General features: G+C 38.8%; 1 protein-coding gene and 1 long non-coding RNA gene across 4 annotated transcripts in view; one reads left to right on the top strand and one right to left on the bottom strand.

Annotated features, from left to right (window-relative positions):
• The window catches only part of LOC110255424, a 189,569-nt gene extending 182,135 nt beyond the window's left edge, over positions 1–7,434 (bottom strand). The window contains exons 1-2 of the long non-coding RNA XR_002335613.1: positions 5,406–7,434; positions 3,574–3,682 (exon numbers count right to left, since the gene is read on the bottom strand). This is a non-coding gene — a long non-coding RNA (uncharacterized LOC110255424). The remainder of the gene's footprint in view (positions 1–3,573; positions 3,683–5,405) is intronic.
• TRPC6 (transient receptor potential cation channel subfamily C member 6) overlaps positions 4,774–19,120 on the top strand; it is a 106,417-nt gene continuing 92,070 nt past the window's right edge. The window contains exons 1-2 of one of the 3 annotated variants that reach the window (XM_021062700.1): positions 4,793–4,873; positions 4,983–5,482. In XM_021062700.1, the coding sequence (XP_020918359.1) occupies positions 5,313–5,482 (170 nt within the window). In that variant the 5' untranslated portion in view covers positions 4,793–4,873; positions 4,983–5,312. Of the gene's footprint in view, positions 5,483–19,120 lie in introns of all 3 variants that reach the window. The other 2 variants (XM_003357256.5, XM_021062701.1) reach the window with 2 other exon arrangements.

Here is a 19,120-nt window from a genome sequence, read left to right as displayed (position 1 = left end):
AGTTCTTAGCTTATCAATAATAGTAATAATTGAAATCTCTTTATCTTATTCCTTACATTTATGAAAGCACCTTGGATGTTTTCCCTGTATGGGTTTTATCTGAAATAGACCTCTCCACCACATTAAAGACACGTCTATTATTCCTAGTTTACTAAGCTTTTTTGAAAAAAAAAAATCAGGAATAGATACCGAGTCTTACCAATTGTGCATTTTAGATCCATGGAAATGATGACACACTTTTGAATTTTTTCTTAAAGGATCTTAGTGTTCATTTAATTCACGACAAATACATTTATTTATTTGATAGCATATGTAAAAAAAATGAGGTATAGGCTGTATTTGAACATGTTCAGAGATAGGAAACTAACTACCTATAAAGTAGTTCTCTCCTTTCTTCATATGTTTCCTTTCACTGAGCCTGAAATCAGTCTTCTTCTCAACAGTCTTATGACCAGATACAAATCATTCCTCTGGTACCCACGCTATATTTTTCAATTTTTCTGATGAATATATTACATTATATGCCTGGCTAATAGTTTACTGAACGCATTCTAAGAATTGTATTAAAAGAGAGATTAATTTAGTTGAACAAGACTTATTCTGAGTGAAAACATGGTAATCACGAGAGCTTACAAAAAAAAATACCCATATGATGATATTAGAATTTTGATATCTATGTAAAACTCAAATTAAAGAGGAGACTAAAATAGGTTGCCCCCCCCCTTTTTTTTCCTTTTTAGGACCATACCTGCAGCATATGAAAGTTCCCATGCTAGAGGTCAAATCAGAACTGCAGCTGCTGGCCTATGCCATAGCCACGGCAATGCCTGATCCTTAACCTACTGAGTGGGGCCAGGGATTGAACCCACAGCCTCATGGATATTAAACAGGTTCTTAACCTGGTGAGCCACAACAGGAACTCCTAGGTTGCCATTTTAACTTTCCATTTCTAACATTTAACATAATAAAGTTTTAATATCTGCACTGGAGATGTTCAATGTAATTATTACAAATCTTTTGCTTTAAAAATTAGGCAACTGAGGTTTAAAGATCTGGTATCAACTGCAACTATTTCACTCAAACAGGAATTTTTTTTTTAAGGGCTGCACTTGTGGCATATGGAGGTTCCCAGGCTAGGGGTCCAATCAGAGTTGTAGCCGCCGGCCTATGCCATAGCTACAGCCACAGCAACGCAGGATCCATGCCGTGCCTGCAACCTACACCATAGCACACGGCGATGCCAATCCTTAACCCACTGAGCATGGCCAGAGATCGAACCTACATCCTCATGAATGTTAGTCAGATTCGTTTCCACTGAGCCATGATGGGAACTCCTCTTCTGTGGATTCTACGTGCATTAGAAGTCAGAACTCTGGGTCTCCATGCTTTGAATTATCCAGACGCATTTCTGACTAACCTATTATTTGTAGCTGTTGGCCAGCTAATCCCAAACTGCATTTCCCAGAAAAGCTCTTGTGTCAGTGGTTTCCCATCAACAACAGCATCTCATAAACTGCAGCTGCCCAAAGTCTTCCATGTATCCCTGTCTTCTTGAGTCATTAGGCATCTAATAATGTTTTCTCAACCTTTTGTCCCTGATGCCAGTAGCCCTTATCTTTTCCTTTGGGCTCTTAGCCTGAGACCTTCTAGAGGGCAACTCTTTTTCTTGACTTTTCAAATAGTGTGTTATAATAAAATGAATCAATCAAACAAAATGCAGGTGTGCGTAATGAGGTGAAAGAAAGTCCTCTCTTAATGGCATCCCTCCTTCTTACCTTCTCTATTCTCTGATCTACAAATTGATTTTTGTTTGTTTGTTTGTTTGGCTATGCCTGCAGCACATGAAAGTTTGAGGGTTAGGGTTTGAACTTGTGCAACAGCTGCAGCCTAAGCCATAGCAGTGACAATGCAAGATCCTTAGCCTGCTGGGTCACCAGGGAATTTCTTTTTGTTTTAATACCATAAACATATTACGTAAACATAACTTCATAGCAACTTTTTGCTCTGTGAAAACTACTTCTTCATTCATCCCATTTTTTACTTTTTCGACTTCATTCACCCAACTTTCTTCATGACTCCAGATCTACTTAGCCATGCCACACTTGATTTAAAAATGCATTGTCTTCATTTCACTGTTTTTTAAAATGTAATTGAAGAGATAAAACTGCACAAATAAGCATAAAACTCAGAAAGTTAGAAATTGAGAGTTACTTAGTAATTACATATCTACTTACTGATTAGGAAAAGAAGCAGAGAGAGTTTAGAGGTCCTCTCTGAAATCGTATAGCTTCAATTAGAGGAATGGTTAGAACAAGAACCCAGACTTTCAGGCTTCCAATCTAATGTGCTATCCACTTCATCATAACACAAACTCTTTAGAATCCTTTGTAAACCACCTTCTCCCTCCTGGAGAAACGTCCCTGGGATTTACTGGTCCAGTACTAACTACACTTCAAATAGTAGAGAAAAGCATGTCTTATCTTGAAAAATGATAAACTGATGCCACATTATAAGTTTACACACATTATAAAATTATAAGTAATAATTTTTTCAGTGTGAAGGTTGCTACTTGGGAATGAAAAACAGTGTTATAAGAAATGGCACAAACAGCTCAACTAACTATAACAAGAAAATTAATGCTGCCTCAATTTTTGTTTTTTAAGTTAAAGCCTAGGAGTTCCTGTTGAGGCTCAGTGGTAATAAACCACATCCATGAGGATGTGGTTCTGATCCCTGGCCTTGCTCAGTGGGATAAGGATCTGGTGTTGCCATGAGTTGTGTGTAGGTTGCAGACATGGCTCAGATCCAGCATTTCTGTGGTAGGCAGCTCAGATTTGACCCCTAGTCTGGGAACTTCCATATGCCTTAAGTGCAGCCCTAAAAAAACCCAAAAAAACCAAAAACAACGAAAAAGTTAAAGACTGACTAATACTTCAGCTAACACCACTCATCTTTTCCAACTTGGCTTTAACTCAAAGAATGTGAGTTAGGTTGAAAACATTTGAATATCACTTTCTCCACTAAACTGTTTCCTATACTTGATGTTGCAAAACAGATTACCTAGGCACTATTTAAATTAGACATTTACTAACTAATTCGTTCAAGCATCAAAGCTATTGAGTTCCGACAGACAGCAAAAGCCATAAACAAATTTCAAGCAGTGTGTGTTATTACTATATATAATTATTAGGCAATAGGAAAAATGTTAAACCATGGCTCCACATGATTAGAAATCATAAAAAGGAGACTCTTAAATCAGGAATAATGTACTTCAGAATAATGGTGGTTAGTTTTTCAGTGTAAATGTTATTTTGGTGGCCATAAATTAAAAAAAAATTTTTCTATACTTCTTCCATCTATCCGCTCATTCACTCATTCCACATACCAGTGACAAATACAGAACCAGACCCCCAGCGTACAATGGTTCCTGTATGCTGTGAGCTTTAGTTCTTAGTGTACTGGTAAAGCTGAAAGCTCTAAATTTGTGACCTCTTTTCTCGTCTATCAGGTTGATTGCTTTCACACTTCCAACATCCATTTAATTGTCCACCTGAAAATGGGAAGCCAAAGTACCTTTATCAGCAGAATTTCAGACCACCTGCTTTTCTTCACTCCTATGGCAACCAGCTTCTGATCTTCTCATGTCTGGCTCCTGTTCTGTCCATCTCCATGTAACTAGTACCTGCTTGGAAAAGCCACCTGCTTAAGTAGTCATTCTCCAACTACTATCACATCAACTTGTTTTATTTTTTACTTATTTATTTATTTTAGGGCTGAACTGGCTGCAGCATTTGGAAGTTCCCAGGCTAGGGGTGGAATTAGAGTTGCTGCTGCTTACCTGTCACAGCCAGATCCGAGATGCATCTTGGCCTACGCTGCAGCTTGGGGCAATATCTGTTTGATCCTTAACCCAATGAGTGAGGCCAGGGAACCAACCGAATCTTCATGGATACTAGTTGGGTTCTTAACCCACTGAGCCACAGTGGGAACTCCCAACCTGGTTTTGTTTGTTTGTTTTATTGTAGCCTTTGTCTTTGATGATTTCTCATTTGCTTGTTTAATCTGTCTCCTCTTCCATGAAATCTCTATGAAGGCAGACAGGGGGCAGACAGAAGGTTGCAGGGGAGGTGTCTTATCTGGCTAAATTGACTTCCTAAAATGATGCTTGGCACACAATTGGGATCAATTAAATATTTGTTGAATGAATGAATGGATTCCTAATTGACAACTGCTTGACCTACTACAGATACTGATTCGTCCTTGTTTTTACTTAGCACGTATATGAACATTAAATCAGAATTTAAAACTAAGTCTTAAACTAGATTCTGCATAAGTCTTAAAATTGTAAACAGTTCAGAAATGTGCGAAACATCTGGCAGAGAAATAACTCTGGCATTTGCAGTGAGGGAAGGAAAGTTTTTCTCTGAAGTAAGCAGGTTGTTGGCCTTTATCAGTATTATTGGAAAAGGCTTGCCTATTTTTGTTGACTTGCTCAGGAACTGGGAACATCTGGCATTGGGAACTTAAAGGGTTGTTCGTTTTAAACAAAAGAGTTATAATAACGTCTGGGTTGGGAATGGAAGGGAAAATGTCCTAAGAAAATGAGGTCAATCTGAAGAAAGAAGAGGCTCCTGTCTCTTAAAAAACAGGTTTCCTTTTTTTTTTTTTTTTGTTTCTGTCTTACTTAAGAGGAGCTTCCTAGAAAGTTCTTAATTTGTATGTTTCCTAAATAAGCAGACACTTCCCCCCCCCCCCCCCCCCGCCAAAGTGCTTGTGTTGCTCCACCTAGTTTAAGTTCATCTTGGCCCTGAAAGTCGTGGTTACACGAGAGGCTTTGGCTGCTTTCTGGAACGTCGTTCTGATCCCTTTAAAGGTGGGATCATGACGGAGGATGCGGGGGAAGAAGGCGGGAGCCGAGGGCTGGAGAGTCTCCGTTGACATAGTAACTCTTAAGCTCCGTCTCTCTTGCTCTCCGCTCTCAGGCTCCGCTGCCACCCGCCACCCCGCCTGCTCTCCCTTGGCCCGGGAGTCCCAGCCGCTCCCTTGTGGGATCCCTTCGGCTTGACCCGCCCCGGACAAGGTCCCCTTTGCGACCCTCTAGATGACGACTTCTCCCCCAGCCAGCGGCGGAGCCACTCGCGGAGGTCAGCGCGCCGGGCGTCCGCGCTCCTAGCCTCACCCTCGCCCCGTGGGCACCTATCTGCCCTGGCCAGTTCGGTGGGTGACGCAGACCCCTCCGCACCGGGTCCCAGTTAGAACTGCTGAGGCGTCTCTCCCAGAAGCTGGACCCCGGCCCGTCCCGCGTTCCCGCCATGAACCAGAGCCCGGCGTTCGGGCCCCGGAGGGGCGGCTCTCCCCGGGTCGCGGCCGGGGCCGGCGCGCGGCGGAACGAGAGCCAGGATTACCTGCTCATGGACTCGGAGTTGGGAGACGACGGCTACCCGCAGCCCCCGCTGCTTCCCTACGGTTACTACCCCAGCTTGTAAGTGCGGGCGACGCGGGCTGACTGGGCGGGCTGCGGGTGGGAGGCGTAAGTTAGCGAGAGAGTACCCGCAGCTCCGTGCGCGTCTCGGCGTCTGTTCTTCCACTGCCGTGCGACCCCGGCCCGGTCCTGAGTGAGCGGAGGGATCGCACGGGTCGAGGTCGGCTCCTGGGGAACACACCCTCGAGTAGGTGCGAGAATGACCGTAGGGTACCGATGCCACTCTAAGTGATCAAGTGTGTTGCACTGTTTGCAGTCTAGATATAATCCCGCTTCCTCAAAGAGACCCTACACCAAATGCAGGGTCTGGGCTGGGGACTATTTAGAAGTGCGCCCCCTGTGACTCAGCCTCTGTAGGAGAGGTGACCGGAACTTTAAGGGTCCTGCGCGCTGCTGCGCATTCCCGCCTGGGGAACTGGGAAAACCAGCGTGCCCTCCGTCTGCACGATGCCCTCGTAGCCCTTCAGGTCCTCTGCGCACCGGTCCTCCGGCCGCGGGACCGCTGCAAGGTTCCAAGGTGTGCGTGGGAAAGGGGAGAGGCGGGGGGACTTACCCAGGACGTCCTCTCCCCTGTCTCTGAGTTCTACCCATTTAGTCAGAGAAAAAGAACCTCTAGGTTTCCCCACTGGCAGCGCGAAGCTTGTACCTAGGGCGTCCGCGGGAGGCTACTTGTTACAAGCGCAGGGCGCGGAAATTCGTAATTGTAGCCGCGGGAAAGGTTGTTATGCACTCTAACTACGAACGAGACGAGATTTTATTTAAGAATCTGAAGAGTTTGTTTTGGCCTGGGGGGTGGGGGGAGGGTGTCAGGGGTGAGCAGATGCCTGAATGTGGGAGAAGTCTTCCCTACCCCCACATGCCTGAGACCACAAGTGCCTCTGGCAGATGGTGTTTCTGCCTCTTTGCCCCTTTAGTTGATTGAGCATTCTGGTTTTTTGACATGTCACATCCACTGGCATGCGGTTTCCCCGAGTAAAGCAGTTCTCGGTAGCAGTTCTGTAAGCAGCAGTAGAGAAACCTCTCTCTTTCTCCTCTCTCACGGGGGCGCGGATGAGGTCAGGATAGATGGGTGCACCTTCAGATCATTCAGATCCTTGGTCAGGGCTGCCCAAAGACCTGCTATGAATTCCTTTCCCAGTAAGAGGTGAGGCCCGGAAAATGGTGCATCTAAATTTTCCCCTAGATAAAAGAAAAAGAAAAAAGGAACTTCTTCGGTTCATCTTTGTGTTGTATGGTTTGAAAGCATTTACTATTATCTTTTTGCCCTTTAAAAATAAGCTATCTTGCCCATATCAAAAAATCCACTCATTTAGGTTGTACAGTTCAGTGGTGTTTAGTATGTGCACAAAGTTGGGGAAACAATCATCAACTGTCTAATTCCAGGACATTGTCATTACCCCCGAAAGAAATCTTGAACCTGACGTTAAACTACAAAATATTTTTATCTTTTATTAAAGAGCTTCACACACTTTAATGAGCATATGTATTACCTATGGATCTTATTAAAATGCAGATTCTGATTCAGTGGGGTGTAGGTGCATCCCAAAGTTCTGCATTTCTAACAGTCTCTGAGATGTGAAGGCTGCTGGTCTGTGGAGCACTCTTTGAGTAACAAGGAAATAAATGCCAAGAAAGAATAGAAGAAAAATGAATTCTGGATATTCTGAATACAGCTATTTTCAAATTTGCTTTGAGAGTATGTTTAAAACATAGATGGACTTTTTTATTGACTTAGATTTGTGATCTACTAATGTTTGGTAATGTTACCTGCAGGTAAGTTAAGCAACTTATAGAAGCTATATTGCTTTCTAAAAATTGGACTGTTCCAGGACTTCCTGTCCTTGCACAGTGCAAACGAATCCAAGTAGGAACCATGAGGTTGCAGGTTTGATCCTTGGCTTGCTCAGTAGCTTAAGGATCCAGTGTTGCCGTGCACTGTGGTGTGGGTCCCAGATGTGGCTTGGATCCTGCGTTGCCGTGGCTGTGGCCTAGGCTGGCAGCTGTAGCTCTGATTCTATCCCAAACTTGGGAAATTCCATATGAAAGACTTTAGTCTCCTCCTTGCAAAGAAAAAAATAAATAAAAAAATGAAAAAATAAAAATTAGGCTGTTCCACAGACAATATCTTTTTTTATTTATATCACCTGATCATTCTGTAGTCACATGTCACTGTGTGGGAAAATAATTTGATTCCAAAACCTTGTAGTTATGTATTAGCAGTCAGAGAGACTAAATAAAGTAGTAATTCCAAATTGTACTAAAAACTTTCCCCAGTTCTTTCTTCAAACATGATTTCCTGTCTTATTGATTTATCTAGTTTTTATATTATCCACTATTTAGAAAGAAGCATTTTTTTCCCTCATAGTTCAGGAACCCAGGATCAATCTGGGATCACTCTTAATGGATAGACCTTGGCAACACGGAGACTGAATAGAAATATTTTAATGTGCCTCAATTCATAATGAGCACCCTCTTTCATGTCAGAGGTACGATAATTTAAGAATGTTTCATGTTTCTGAGTAAGGGTTTGGTCTTGTCCAAATCTATTATTTCCAAAAGGTTCTATAGTTACTTTTCATCAGTTTCCTCTGGCAAGGTTTTTATTTTTTCCAGTTGAATAATCACGTAGCTGAGAAATTTTAACCCACAAACAGAACTTCACACCTATGATGTTATGAGAAAAAAAACTAAAAACATTACTTCCCTCTGGTAGAGAATACACATAAGCCCTTCCGTATGCTTTTGACTTATAATTTTAACAATTGCATATATTTTCCTAGGAGGCATATTACTTGTGAAAGTGGCAGTCGCTAGTATACTTTAGATATGGGTATTGCCATTATCTCAAATCATTGCAATTTTTCCCTTATAAGATCACATTTTTTGGCAAATTGTCATTTCTGCGGTATAAATTCTATGACTGTTGCTAAAAACTCTGTTTCATAGTTCACTTATGTAGAAAGATTTTTCCACATATTTATGAGGATCTTGCTACTGAAAATTGTGGCAAATAACCTTGGTTGAGAACAATTACATATTCTCAGGCTTTAAGTGTAAGAAGTAACTTTTTGAAGTGGTGTTTAGAAGAAAAATAAGATTCAAATTCTCCCTTTTCAAAAATTTTAATTGGAAATCGATTAATACAGTCTATTTTTATCAGTTTGTAATGATGAATAGCAGGAAATGGTCCATGGCTGGCAGGACATGGTATATCCCAGGAGGTGTATCAGAGAATTCCTTCATTTAGAACCTAAAAATATGTCTCTAGTCCATCACTTCAGAACATGGAAAAGAATTCCGGGCATAAAAAATGTTAAGTGTATCTAAATTCTCAGGATCTGAAACACAGTCCAACTTAAATTTCTGCTTGAAAAGACTGAGTAATTATGAATAATGAAACAGTAAACTGTAAACAAAAGTGAAACAGTAGACTGAGATATTCTTTTAAAAAGTTATGGTTACAAAAATCTAGAATTACTGGATAAGATGCTTAAAATGATTTTAACATGATAGAACCCAATTTTGCAAAAAAGAAAAGGGATTACCATGAGCCAAAAGCAAAGAAGCTAAAATTCATGTATAATCTGTGAGCTAGGATTGTGGTTGTCCTGGGGATTATGGCTCTGGGTGACCAGGAGGTTGGAATCTAATACACACCCATGACGGAGAGAGAAGTTAAGGCCTTGGTCCCAGAAGAGACAGAGTTGAATCTGAGACATCCTTTTCTTCTGCATAAAATAAGGACCGTTATTTTAGTGAAAAGCTGGGCTAGAATAATATGCCACCAGCACAGAGTGAGAATGAGAAACTTTACTAGTAAGAGGAAAAGAAACTTAAGAATTTTATTCTTTGGGGTTGCATGTCATGTGACTCTGTTTTTGCTTTTGTTTCTTATGCTACCTAACTGACCTAGAAATCTTCATGCTGAAAAATACCCCTGAAGCTCATGAAAGAGTAAAAGAAAACTATTCTGAAAGAATAGTATAAATCTAGACTGCCTAGGATTTTCAAGAAAACAGCAAGCTCTGCTAAAGATATGCTGTACAACATGACAAAGCACATAAGAAAACAATCAACCAAGAATGAAAGTTAGCAGGAGTTACTGTCTTAGCTCAGTGGTAATAAACCCGACTGGTATCCATGAGGACATGGGTTCTATCCCTGGCCTTTCTCAGTGGGTTAAGGATCCAGCGATGCCATGAGCTGTGGTGTAGGTTCGCAGACACGACTCAGATCTGGTGTTGCTATGGCTGTGGCATCACTAATTCGACCCCTAGCCTGGGATTACATAAGCTGTGGGTGCAGCCCTAAAAAGGCAAAAAAAAAAAAAAAAAAAAAAGAATGAAAGTTAGCAGACAGTACAATCCAAGAGGATGAGTTAACATGAAACATAACAGCAATTTTGGATCCTTCAGCACTTGAAATAATACAGAAACACGAAAGAGAAAATAAAACAAATATGTATAAAATATTGACAATATGTAAGAAATTAAACCCTAAGACTTATTTAAAAAAAAATCAAATAGAAAACTTGTGAGTGAAAAATATAGTTAAAAAAAAAACTCAGTTGGAAGTGTTAAAATGCAGATTAGCCATGGTAAAATTGATGGTAATACCCAGAATGTGGAGACCTAAAAAAATGGAAAATATAAACATTATTGAGCCAAAAAACAAGAATATAGGGGTTCCAGAAGGAGAAACTATAGAGAATGAGGGAGAGGCATTTGAATAGATAATGGGTGATAATTTTCCAGAAAAGATTAATTCTCATTTTTATGAAGTACAGCAATATTAGTGCAATACAGAAAAACAAACCCATTTAAACTTATCATATTGAAACTGGAGAGCACTAAAGATAAGAAATACTGAAAGTGAACCAAAATATATGAGATTTGGATGGCTAAGTTTTGAAATTCAAAATATGGAAATATACTCCTAGTGTTTCTTGATATCTAGGTTATATAATGTGTAACTTATAAGAGCTGTACTTTTTCTTTTATATAAAGCATTGTTTACCCTCTAGTTATTCAGTTTTTTATACAAAGTCAGAGCTCCATTGCTGGTAGGGTCTCTTTGAACATAGATATGAACAACAAAGGGATTCCAAAGGTTATTGAATACATGGTTTTAGGAGAAACCCAAAGAGATTCTTTAATTTAATTCAATTTACTTTAATTCAAGTGTGATGAGACAATAATGCCCTTTTTTAATAGAAAATTTTAATGGGTCATGAATCCTTTAAAAGTTTTATTGACCCTCAGGATGGTTTTGGATGAAACCCATCGATGAGCCCTAGGACCCAAACTTCGAACACCTGAGTTAAGAGAGGGAACCTAATGTCAGAGACCACAGGTAAATAGAATCCCCCTACATAACCCCTTCTCCAGGCAAAAAGTATATGTTTTGGACTCATTTCCATATTAATAGAGGAATGAAAAATTCAGACTGCCGGCTAGAAAATGTTTTCTGACATTATAATTAATGATAAAGTACACAGCTCTTTTGAAACTCAGGTCTCTGAATCATATTACATTTCTATATGCTTGTTATCCCTCCATCATTTTTTCTTCCCTATGTCTGATAAATATATCTATTCAAACATCTGTTATGCTTTTCTGCATTTAGTTGTTCCCATATCTCTTTCTATTAGACCACGTGCCTCTGGAGGTGGGGCTGTCCTTCATCCCTCTACGCTTAGCATAGTGTCTGGCAGAGAGAAGGTATAAATGAATTTATTCCTCAACAAAGACATGATCAATATCTATTCCATTAAGGAATAAAGTGATGATACCTCTTTTCACAAAATAGCATCTGAGTCTTCTAAGGAAGGCAGAAGAGTGAATGTCCGTATGGGAGATATCAGATCTTAGCTGCCTCTGCACTGAGATTCACCTTCGGGGAATCTGTCATTAATCACTATGCCACTACCATGCTGCTCTCCTTTTAGCTCCAGCCTCAGGCTCTTCCCTTCTGCTCACCAAAGGTGAGGCTGTATCTTTATCCATACTTGTCAAGTGCTTAGGGCTAACCAAAGAGAATTAACATACAGAGTAAAACTCCTGGCTGACTCTCACTGTCTTGCAGCTCATTTATGGAATCTCATCAGAACTGACCCCTGCCTTACCCCAAGCTTCCTCCAAGTGGCACAGAGCATTCTGTCCTCCCCTCCTCAGGCCATTCCCAAACAGTCTAGCTCTTAATAGTCAGTCTCAGCCTGTACAGACAAAGGAATAGCCCCCCCCCCCGCCCCTTTATTCAGTGTAAAATATGCCTTTCAAACACCATTTCGTTTTCTAGGACCTCCTTCTTTCCTGAATCATTGACATTAGATTGGTCTGCTCTTTTAAGCAGAGACCCTACCACTTACCCACAGAAGTATAGCTTCATGCTGACACATAGGGACAATTACCTTGAAAAAACAGGACACCCAAAGTGGTATAAGGGATTTCCAAATAAAATCAAAGGTTCATTTTCCCTATAAGAACATACTTATCAAATGAAAAATGAAATCAAGCACAAGGAGTATGTGTGATATATGATTTCTTAAACATATATAGTGGTTTAGAATTCAGAGAGAATCCCAGTATTTATAATCACAGTGCAAAGCCCTGAACTTTGGTTAAAGGTTTGCAGTTCGGAAGCTGCTGTGCTTGCAGGGAAGAAGCAAAATCACCTTTGGATCTGCTTCCCCTTATTCATTTGGGAATCAACATCTTCCCCCAGCTGCCATTTGGATTAGTGGTGGGTCTCTTTTAATTGACCACTTGGAAGGTCTGTGTTCTGCATGGCAGCCATCACCTATTTGGTTTCCAAATCTCCCCTGGTTTGAAATAATCACCATCTGCTGAATAACAATTTATCACCAGGAAACATCTTTTATAAGGGCTTAACATTGTAGGTTGTGGAGTTACTGCTAAATGTGCTGAAATGCCCACATTTATTCTGTAACATAGTGTTTGTTTACCTCTAGGAAGACATGACGTAATTTTTTTTCTCTAGACAGTTAGGTCCATTGAGTTATAAGTAACTTAACTTCATAAGGCAATTCATCTTTGCCTCTTAGAGAGTAAATTATAAAAGGAAAACATTTTCTTGAGCCCATTCTTACTTTTCTCCCTCTTTCACAAAAAAATGCTAAGTATGATTGGATCCAGTTGGATAAAATTACCATTTGTGATTGCTCTTTGTTTAGGAATCTTCTGTTGGCTTTCAGTACATGGAGAAGTCCTCATCTGTATGTCAGATTTCAATTAAACTTTGGCGTCTAAAACTTGGGTATGCTGTTTAAGCTGTTGGAATGGATTGAATCTCATTTCCTATAGAATGTCCATTTCAAGCAGCATATAGAAATAAATATTACAGATAGATGCCCAAATAATATGTATGTCAGCCTCACTGTTCTCAACCTAATTCAGATAACTCAGCCAGCACAAAGAGAAGCAATGATGTTGACCAGAGTTATTTACAGTTCCAGGCAAGTTGCTCTTTCTGTAGAGGACTCATCTAAACTGTTTACATATATTTTGGGGGACTAACATTTCTTGAACATGAACTCTGCAGCAGGTCCTTTTCTAGTTGTCATACAAATGTACATTACTCTTCAGAACAGCCACTTAGCTGTTTTCCATGTCCCTTTTACACATGAGCATCCCGAAATTTAAGAGATGTTCAGAAAGTCACACAGCTGGTAAGTTGTTGTCAAATGGACAAAAAACCAGTTTGTTTTTGAGCGTGCAGGATGGAATGCATGGACAGGGGGGCTGGCAGTTGCAGAGAGTGCCTTACTCTTTCAGCATCCCATAATCATGCCTGGGCCCATCACAGCTGCATGTGTGGTCATTGTTCCTTTTCCTCTCTCTTTTTGTAAGTACTTGCGAAGTCCCTGGTTAGCTCTGAGCTATTGAACCAAGATTCCTATTCTGTGCTCGTTGTCTGTAAGTGATACCCTGGTGAGGGGAGGAGACAGGAAGAAAGGTTATGAGTAGCAGTAATAAGTATGTTTTACCTCTACTTATTCTTTCCATTGAAATCTTAATCATCTTTGAATCCCAAGCTTTATATTCCACTTATTTCCCTAATTCATTAATCTCTTTATTTATTCATATTTGTTGACCTTATATGATTATGTCAGGTAATAATAAAAATAACACCTAGATTTATTAGGGGCTTCTATGAGTGAGGCCTTTCTCAAAGTGCTTTACAGGTATTAACTCACTTGATATTTATAACAAATCTATGAGACATGAGGTTTTCTAATCTCTGTTTCACTGATGTTTTACAGATAAGAAAACAAGAAAGAAAAAATCCAGCAAAAAAAGAGGTTAAGTGACTTGCCAAGGATTACACACCCAGTAGCTGACAGAAATGAGAATAAAGAAAGGAAGGAATGGAAGATTCTTTTATCTAGATAAACAGTGAAACTAGCTTTTGAAAAACTACCTTTGTCACCAAAGGGAGATTATGGGTGTATCAAAACTAAGTAATCTGTAGATTACTTACTCATTTTACCACTGGTCCACAAATTTATCATGGCTCTTTAAAGAAAAGAGAAAGAAAAAGAAAGATGAAGCTTTCTTTTACCTTTTATTTCTCTCCATCCTGTGGATGAAACTCTTTCTATGCTATCAGAAACACTGACATGACTCAAATGGTAGTATGAAACTGGGGATGGCATTGCAGGGTTTGTATAATTTTTAACATTTTACATGGTATTCATCTGAAAGTATATATTGTTAGAAATCAATTATATTGTAGACAGACATGTTAAGATTGATTGCCTGTTGAAGGCAGATTTTATGTGTCAGTTACAGAAGCTCTGGTTGTGGCACAAAGAATATTTTGTCGTGACGTGTAATGGGTCAGCACAAAAGCCCCACACGAAAGTGGGAAGCATTCTCTTCATGGGAATTACTACCAAAATTATTTTCAGAGTAATGATAAGAATTGGAAATGACATGATTTCTGAAGCTCTTTTAAAGATTCTTTTAGGCCGTTAAACTGTTACAGATAAAACTCATTTTTATTATTGCTGTGTTAATCTCTTAAGAACAGAATTTTGCATTGAATAGATTGAAGGGTGGCAGTGATTGCTATGAAAAGCTGATTTCTAGGCACTGTGAGAATCCTCTCCCGCCACCCCCAAAAATGTTTCTGCAGGACCTCTTTTCTTAAAGGGGCAGTCAGGGCCAGACACTGTATTCTGTCTTGAAGAATGCATTGATTTCTTTCCATAAATATTTACTTAGCTCCTTTGATGTGCCAAGCATCATATTTGGGAACCCCCACTACATTTCATAGAGCATAAGTTTCTACCAATTTTAACCTGCCCTGATATTTTATATGCCTCCAAAAAAAAAACAAGCAGAAAAAGTGATATCAATTAAAGTGTATCTTAGATTTTATATTATAATTACTAAAATAGTTCTTTATACTTAATTAGGTATAGATTTGGGTCATCTGTAACTCTTTATGCACATATAAAAGCAAATCTTAACAAAATAAATTTGGTTAAGTAAGATATTCCTAAAGCTTCTTCACATTCAGAGATGAACTTTCCTGAGTTATTTTCAACTCAGAATTTTCAGTGTTCATGCTTCTCCACATAGTCTTATTCTCTGTCCCCAAAAGACATCGATGATGCAGCATTTCTTTAAAGAATCCAAAGAAACCATGGTAGACCAAAGGCTTCAGGTGCTAGGCAGTTAAACTGACTTTACCGTTATATAGAGTTAGCCTATTTTGACTTAGCAGTTCCCAAATGTAGCTGAACAACTCGGATTTACCACTGTTCCCCACGTATGCGCCACCCTACCCAATACACACATGCACATCCACACATGTATCTGTTTCTTTGGCTTGAAAGGAATGCTTAGCTACTGTTTCTGGGATGTATTTTCAAGCCACTGTCATCCATGCTGAAACTTTGGTGCCATTGCTTATGATACAGGCAGTGGCAATGGAAAACTTTCATGCTAATGACTGACACCTGGCTGGCAGTGTTGCAAGAAGGTTTAGGTGATAAGACATGTTCTATTGCAAAGGAATTAAAGTAGGAGAAATATGCGGCCTAGAATCAATGAAATATGATGTTTGGTGTGCTCAAGTTAAGGTACATGAAAGAGAAGGTGAGGTATGAAAGATTATATGGCAGACAATATCCTTTATTATCTGTCCAGAATTGAGAGGTTTGACCTTTGTTCTCCAACTTTAAAACACAGATAAACCTATGCCAGTCTTTTGTCTTGTTTATATTAGCTTATTTGATCCTCACAGCAAATTTGTATGATGGGTGATCTTATTTCTACTTGTAAATGTGGAAATAAGTTCAGAAAGTTTAAGTAACTTGCCTAAGAATGTATAGCTCTCAAAAATCTGAGCCTGTGCTTGAACTCGTATTTGGTTGTTTTGTTTGTGTGCTTGTTTGGTTCACTTTTGACCCTCATTGTTGGTACTTTTTCCTCTCACTAGAATAGCAGCTCCGTGAGGGCAGGAGTACAGTCTATTGACAGTGACTGGCAATTGGCAGAGACTCAATACATGTTCACTGGATGAAGGAATATAGTGTCTTCCTTAGACAAAGAGAATCCAGTGGACTGGCCTTATCTCTAAAATTCTTTTCTCTCTGGGCCTCATACAGTTTTGTAAGACTTTGCCTTCAGGGTACCATGTTTTCATCTTAGCCTTTTCAGAAATACTGCGGTATTGGTGTTTTATATTCTTGCAGTTTAGGTCATTTAATGAGTTCTAAGAGCTTTGTGATATGTATTTTATCCCCCAAATTGTGCCAGTTAAATATTTTTAAATAATCCTATAAATAGGTAGATAGGAATATTAGCTATTTACTTTTTTACATTGTGTTGATAGAAGACCCATGGGGATTAATCTTTTTTGTACTAACTAGAATAGCAAGAGGAAAAGTATTTGACTTTTTATTTAATTTGAAAGAATTTGTGAAAGCTGAACTTCCTGAGACCGAAGCTTATTTGTCCAGAAAAGTCTTAAAATCCAACTTAAAATCAAGAAAGTGAAAAAAAAATGATTAAGTAAAAATGGTCCAAAAGTTACATGTTAATGATAATGTAACTTTGATTTGTATCACATTGTGCCTGGGTAGAACTTACAAAGTCATTTAGTTGATTTTCCTGGTAACCTGTGTTCTAGAAATTAGATCAATTATTTTCTTTTTTTTTTCTTTTTTTTTTTTTTTGCCATTTCTAGGGCCGCTCCCATGGCATATGGAGGTTCCCAGGCTAGGGGTCTCATCAGAGCTGTAGCCTCCAGCCTACACCAGAGCCACAGCAACGTGGGTTCTAAGCCGCATCTGCGACCTGCACCACAGCTCACAGCAACACCAGATCCTTAACCCACTGAGCAAGGCCAGGGATCGAACCCACAACCTCATGGTTCCTAGTCTGATTCGTCAACCACTGAGCCATGATGGGAACTCCAATTATTTTCAAATTGTATCTCAATCACCCTTATACTCAGGGAGACTTAGAAATTATCCTCATTCTCCTTCTTTTGTAGAAGAATACAATACACCCTCACTAGAGGACTGCTGTGAGATACTGCTTAAGGAAGCTGTTGCATACTGGCTGGTATAAATACAAAGAAAACAGCAACCTCTTATCTGAATATGAGGACACCAGATGATGGGAATTAAAAGATGTTTTCATCAGTGGTTTGAGAATCTGGCTATATATTAGAATCACCTGGATACTTTAAAAATATATCGATTTTCTAGTAATTACAAGAGTCCAAATAAATCAGTATATCTGGAGGCATGGCTAGGAATAATACTTTAAAAAAATTTCCCCAGTTGATTCTAATATATAGTCAGTTTGGGAAACCTATTGTTTCAACTACTTTAGATTCACTGTGAAAACCAGAGTTAGGAACTAAACCTAATTTCAATCAAGAAAACCATTACTGTGTATTCATCCATGCACAAAAATGAGATTAAAAATTCATTTTCTTCCTAAGATAATATAAATAATCAGATATTACGAGATAGATTGAAAAATAGTGTGTTTTAATTCAGCAAATTCTTATCAGATACCTGCTAAACACAAGGTGCTATTATTGATATATTTTCGGAGAGTAAATGATGAACCTATGTGTTCTGCTTTTTAAGATGTCAGAGGAGTAATGTGTTGTTTTATGAGAACATATATGAGAAAAACTACCTTTCCAGTTTATTTCTTAAATCAAAACATGATGCAATAATTTTATATTTAAATTAGAAGAGAAAGTTAATTTATTTGAATTTTATTTTTATCTTACTGTTGACCTTCTTCCTGATTTGAATTATCTGTATTTTCAGAGACTATGGAGGTAGTTTGTCCTTTTTAAGTACCTCAAGATTCTATGGGATAAACTTTTCTGAAAGGGTATTAAATAAGCTTTAATATTGCTATTAAATAAACTTTTTGTCACTTAGCTGGATTTCTTTTTCTGAATATCATAAGGTTTTGAAAAACTCTTTTGTGATTCTGCCTCCAGTGATACAGTGTAATAAATAATCTTGGTGGTCATCCTTTTACAAAACAACTAGATTCTGCATAATTTGTATTTTTGTGCTTGTAGGAAGAAGGAACGTCTTTAACCCAACCCCTCTATGCAAACACACGTATGCACAAGTCTTAGGCTTCTATCAGAGGATCAGTGAACAGCGAGCGCTCTTGAAAGGCAGAATTCCACAAATCAGGTGCCAGTGTCAGCATCGTGGTCTGGAGACTCTGCCTTGGACCTGATAATCCTCAATTAATCCTGGTCCTGTAGATTCTCTATAAATTGGTAATCTTTGATTGTGAATATATATTTAATTTACCTTAAATACACAAGAAAATAACCATTATGAGTGGGAGTCAACAGAAATAGCAAGCCCTCAGAAATTAAAAAAGAATACTATTGAAATAAAAGCATCAGTGGACCAGAGTTATTTGCGGAAGATTAAGTGCGGCTAACAAGAGAATTAATAATCTGGGACATAGATACTAAACAGTTTTTTAAAATGCAGTAGAGAAATGTAAGAAATGTAAAAAATGAGAGGGGTTAAGAGATATAGAGGCTAGAATTGGAAAGACCAGTTTACATATATTAAAAGTACCATATGCAAAGAATAAAGGGAATGTAGTTGAGGAAACAATTGGAAAAATAATGACTTTTTTTCAGAATCAATGAAAAGTATGAAGCTCCATATAGAGAGGAGCCACAGCACATATCAAATAGGATAAAAAGAAATCCACACCTAGATATAATGAACTAAAAATACATTACACAAAATTCACTAAAAACATCTTATAAGCAGCCAGAGAGAGAAGTACAGCTTATCTATCAAGAAAAGAGAATTTTCTCCCAGCAAACATCTCAACAGTAAAGAATGGAAAGTAGAAGATAAGAGAATGTCTGTCCAAAGTCTTATCAATATTTTGTATTCAGAAACATACCCTTTCAAGAAAGAGTTTGAGATAAAGACATTTGCGGGGGAAAAGAATCAAAAGAGTGTATTACCAACATACTTACATAAAAAGAACTTGTAGAGGATATATATGCTATATTTCAGAAAGATGGAAACTTATCCTAGGAGGATGATCTATGTTATCACAGGAATGAGAGCAATGAAATTGATAAATAGGT

This window comes from Sus scrofa, chromosome 9, assembly GCF_000003025.6.
Source record: "Sus scrofa isolate TJ Tabasco breed Duroc chromosome 9, Sscrofa11.1, whole genome shotgun sequence".
In the NCBI taxonomy this organism is placed as follows: Eukaryota; Metazoa; Chordata; class Mammalia; order Artiodactyla; family Suidae; genus Sus; species Sus scrofa.
The sequence above is the reverse complement of the archived record's forward strand: the minus strand, read 5'-3'. Positions and strand labels throughout refer to the sequence as shown.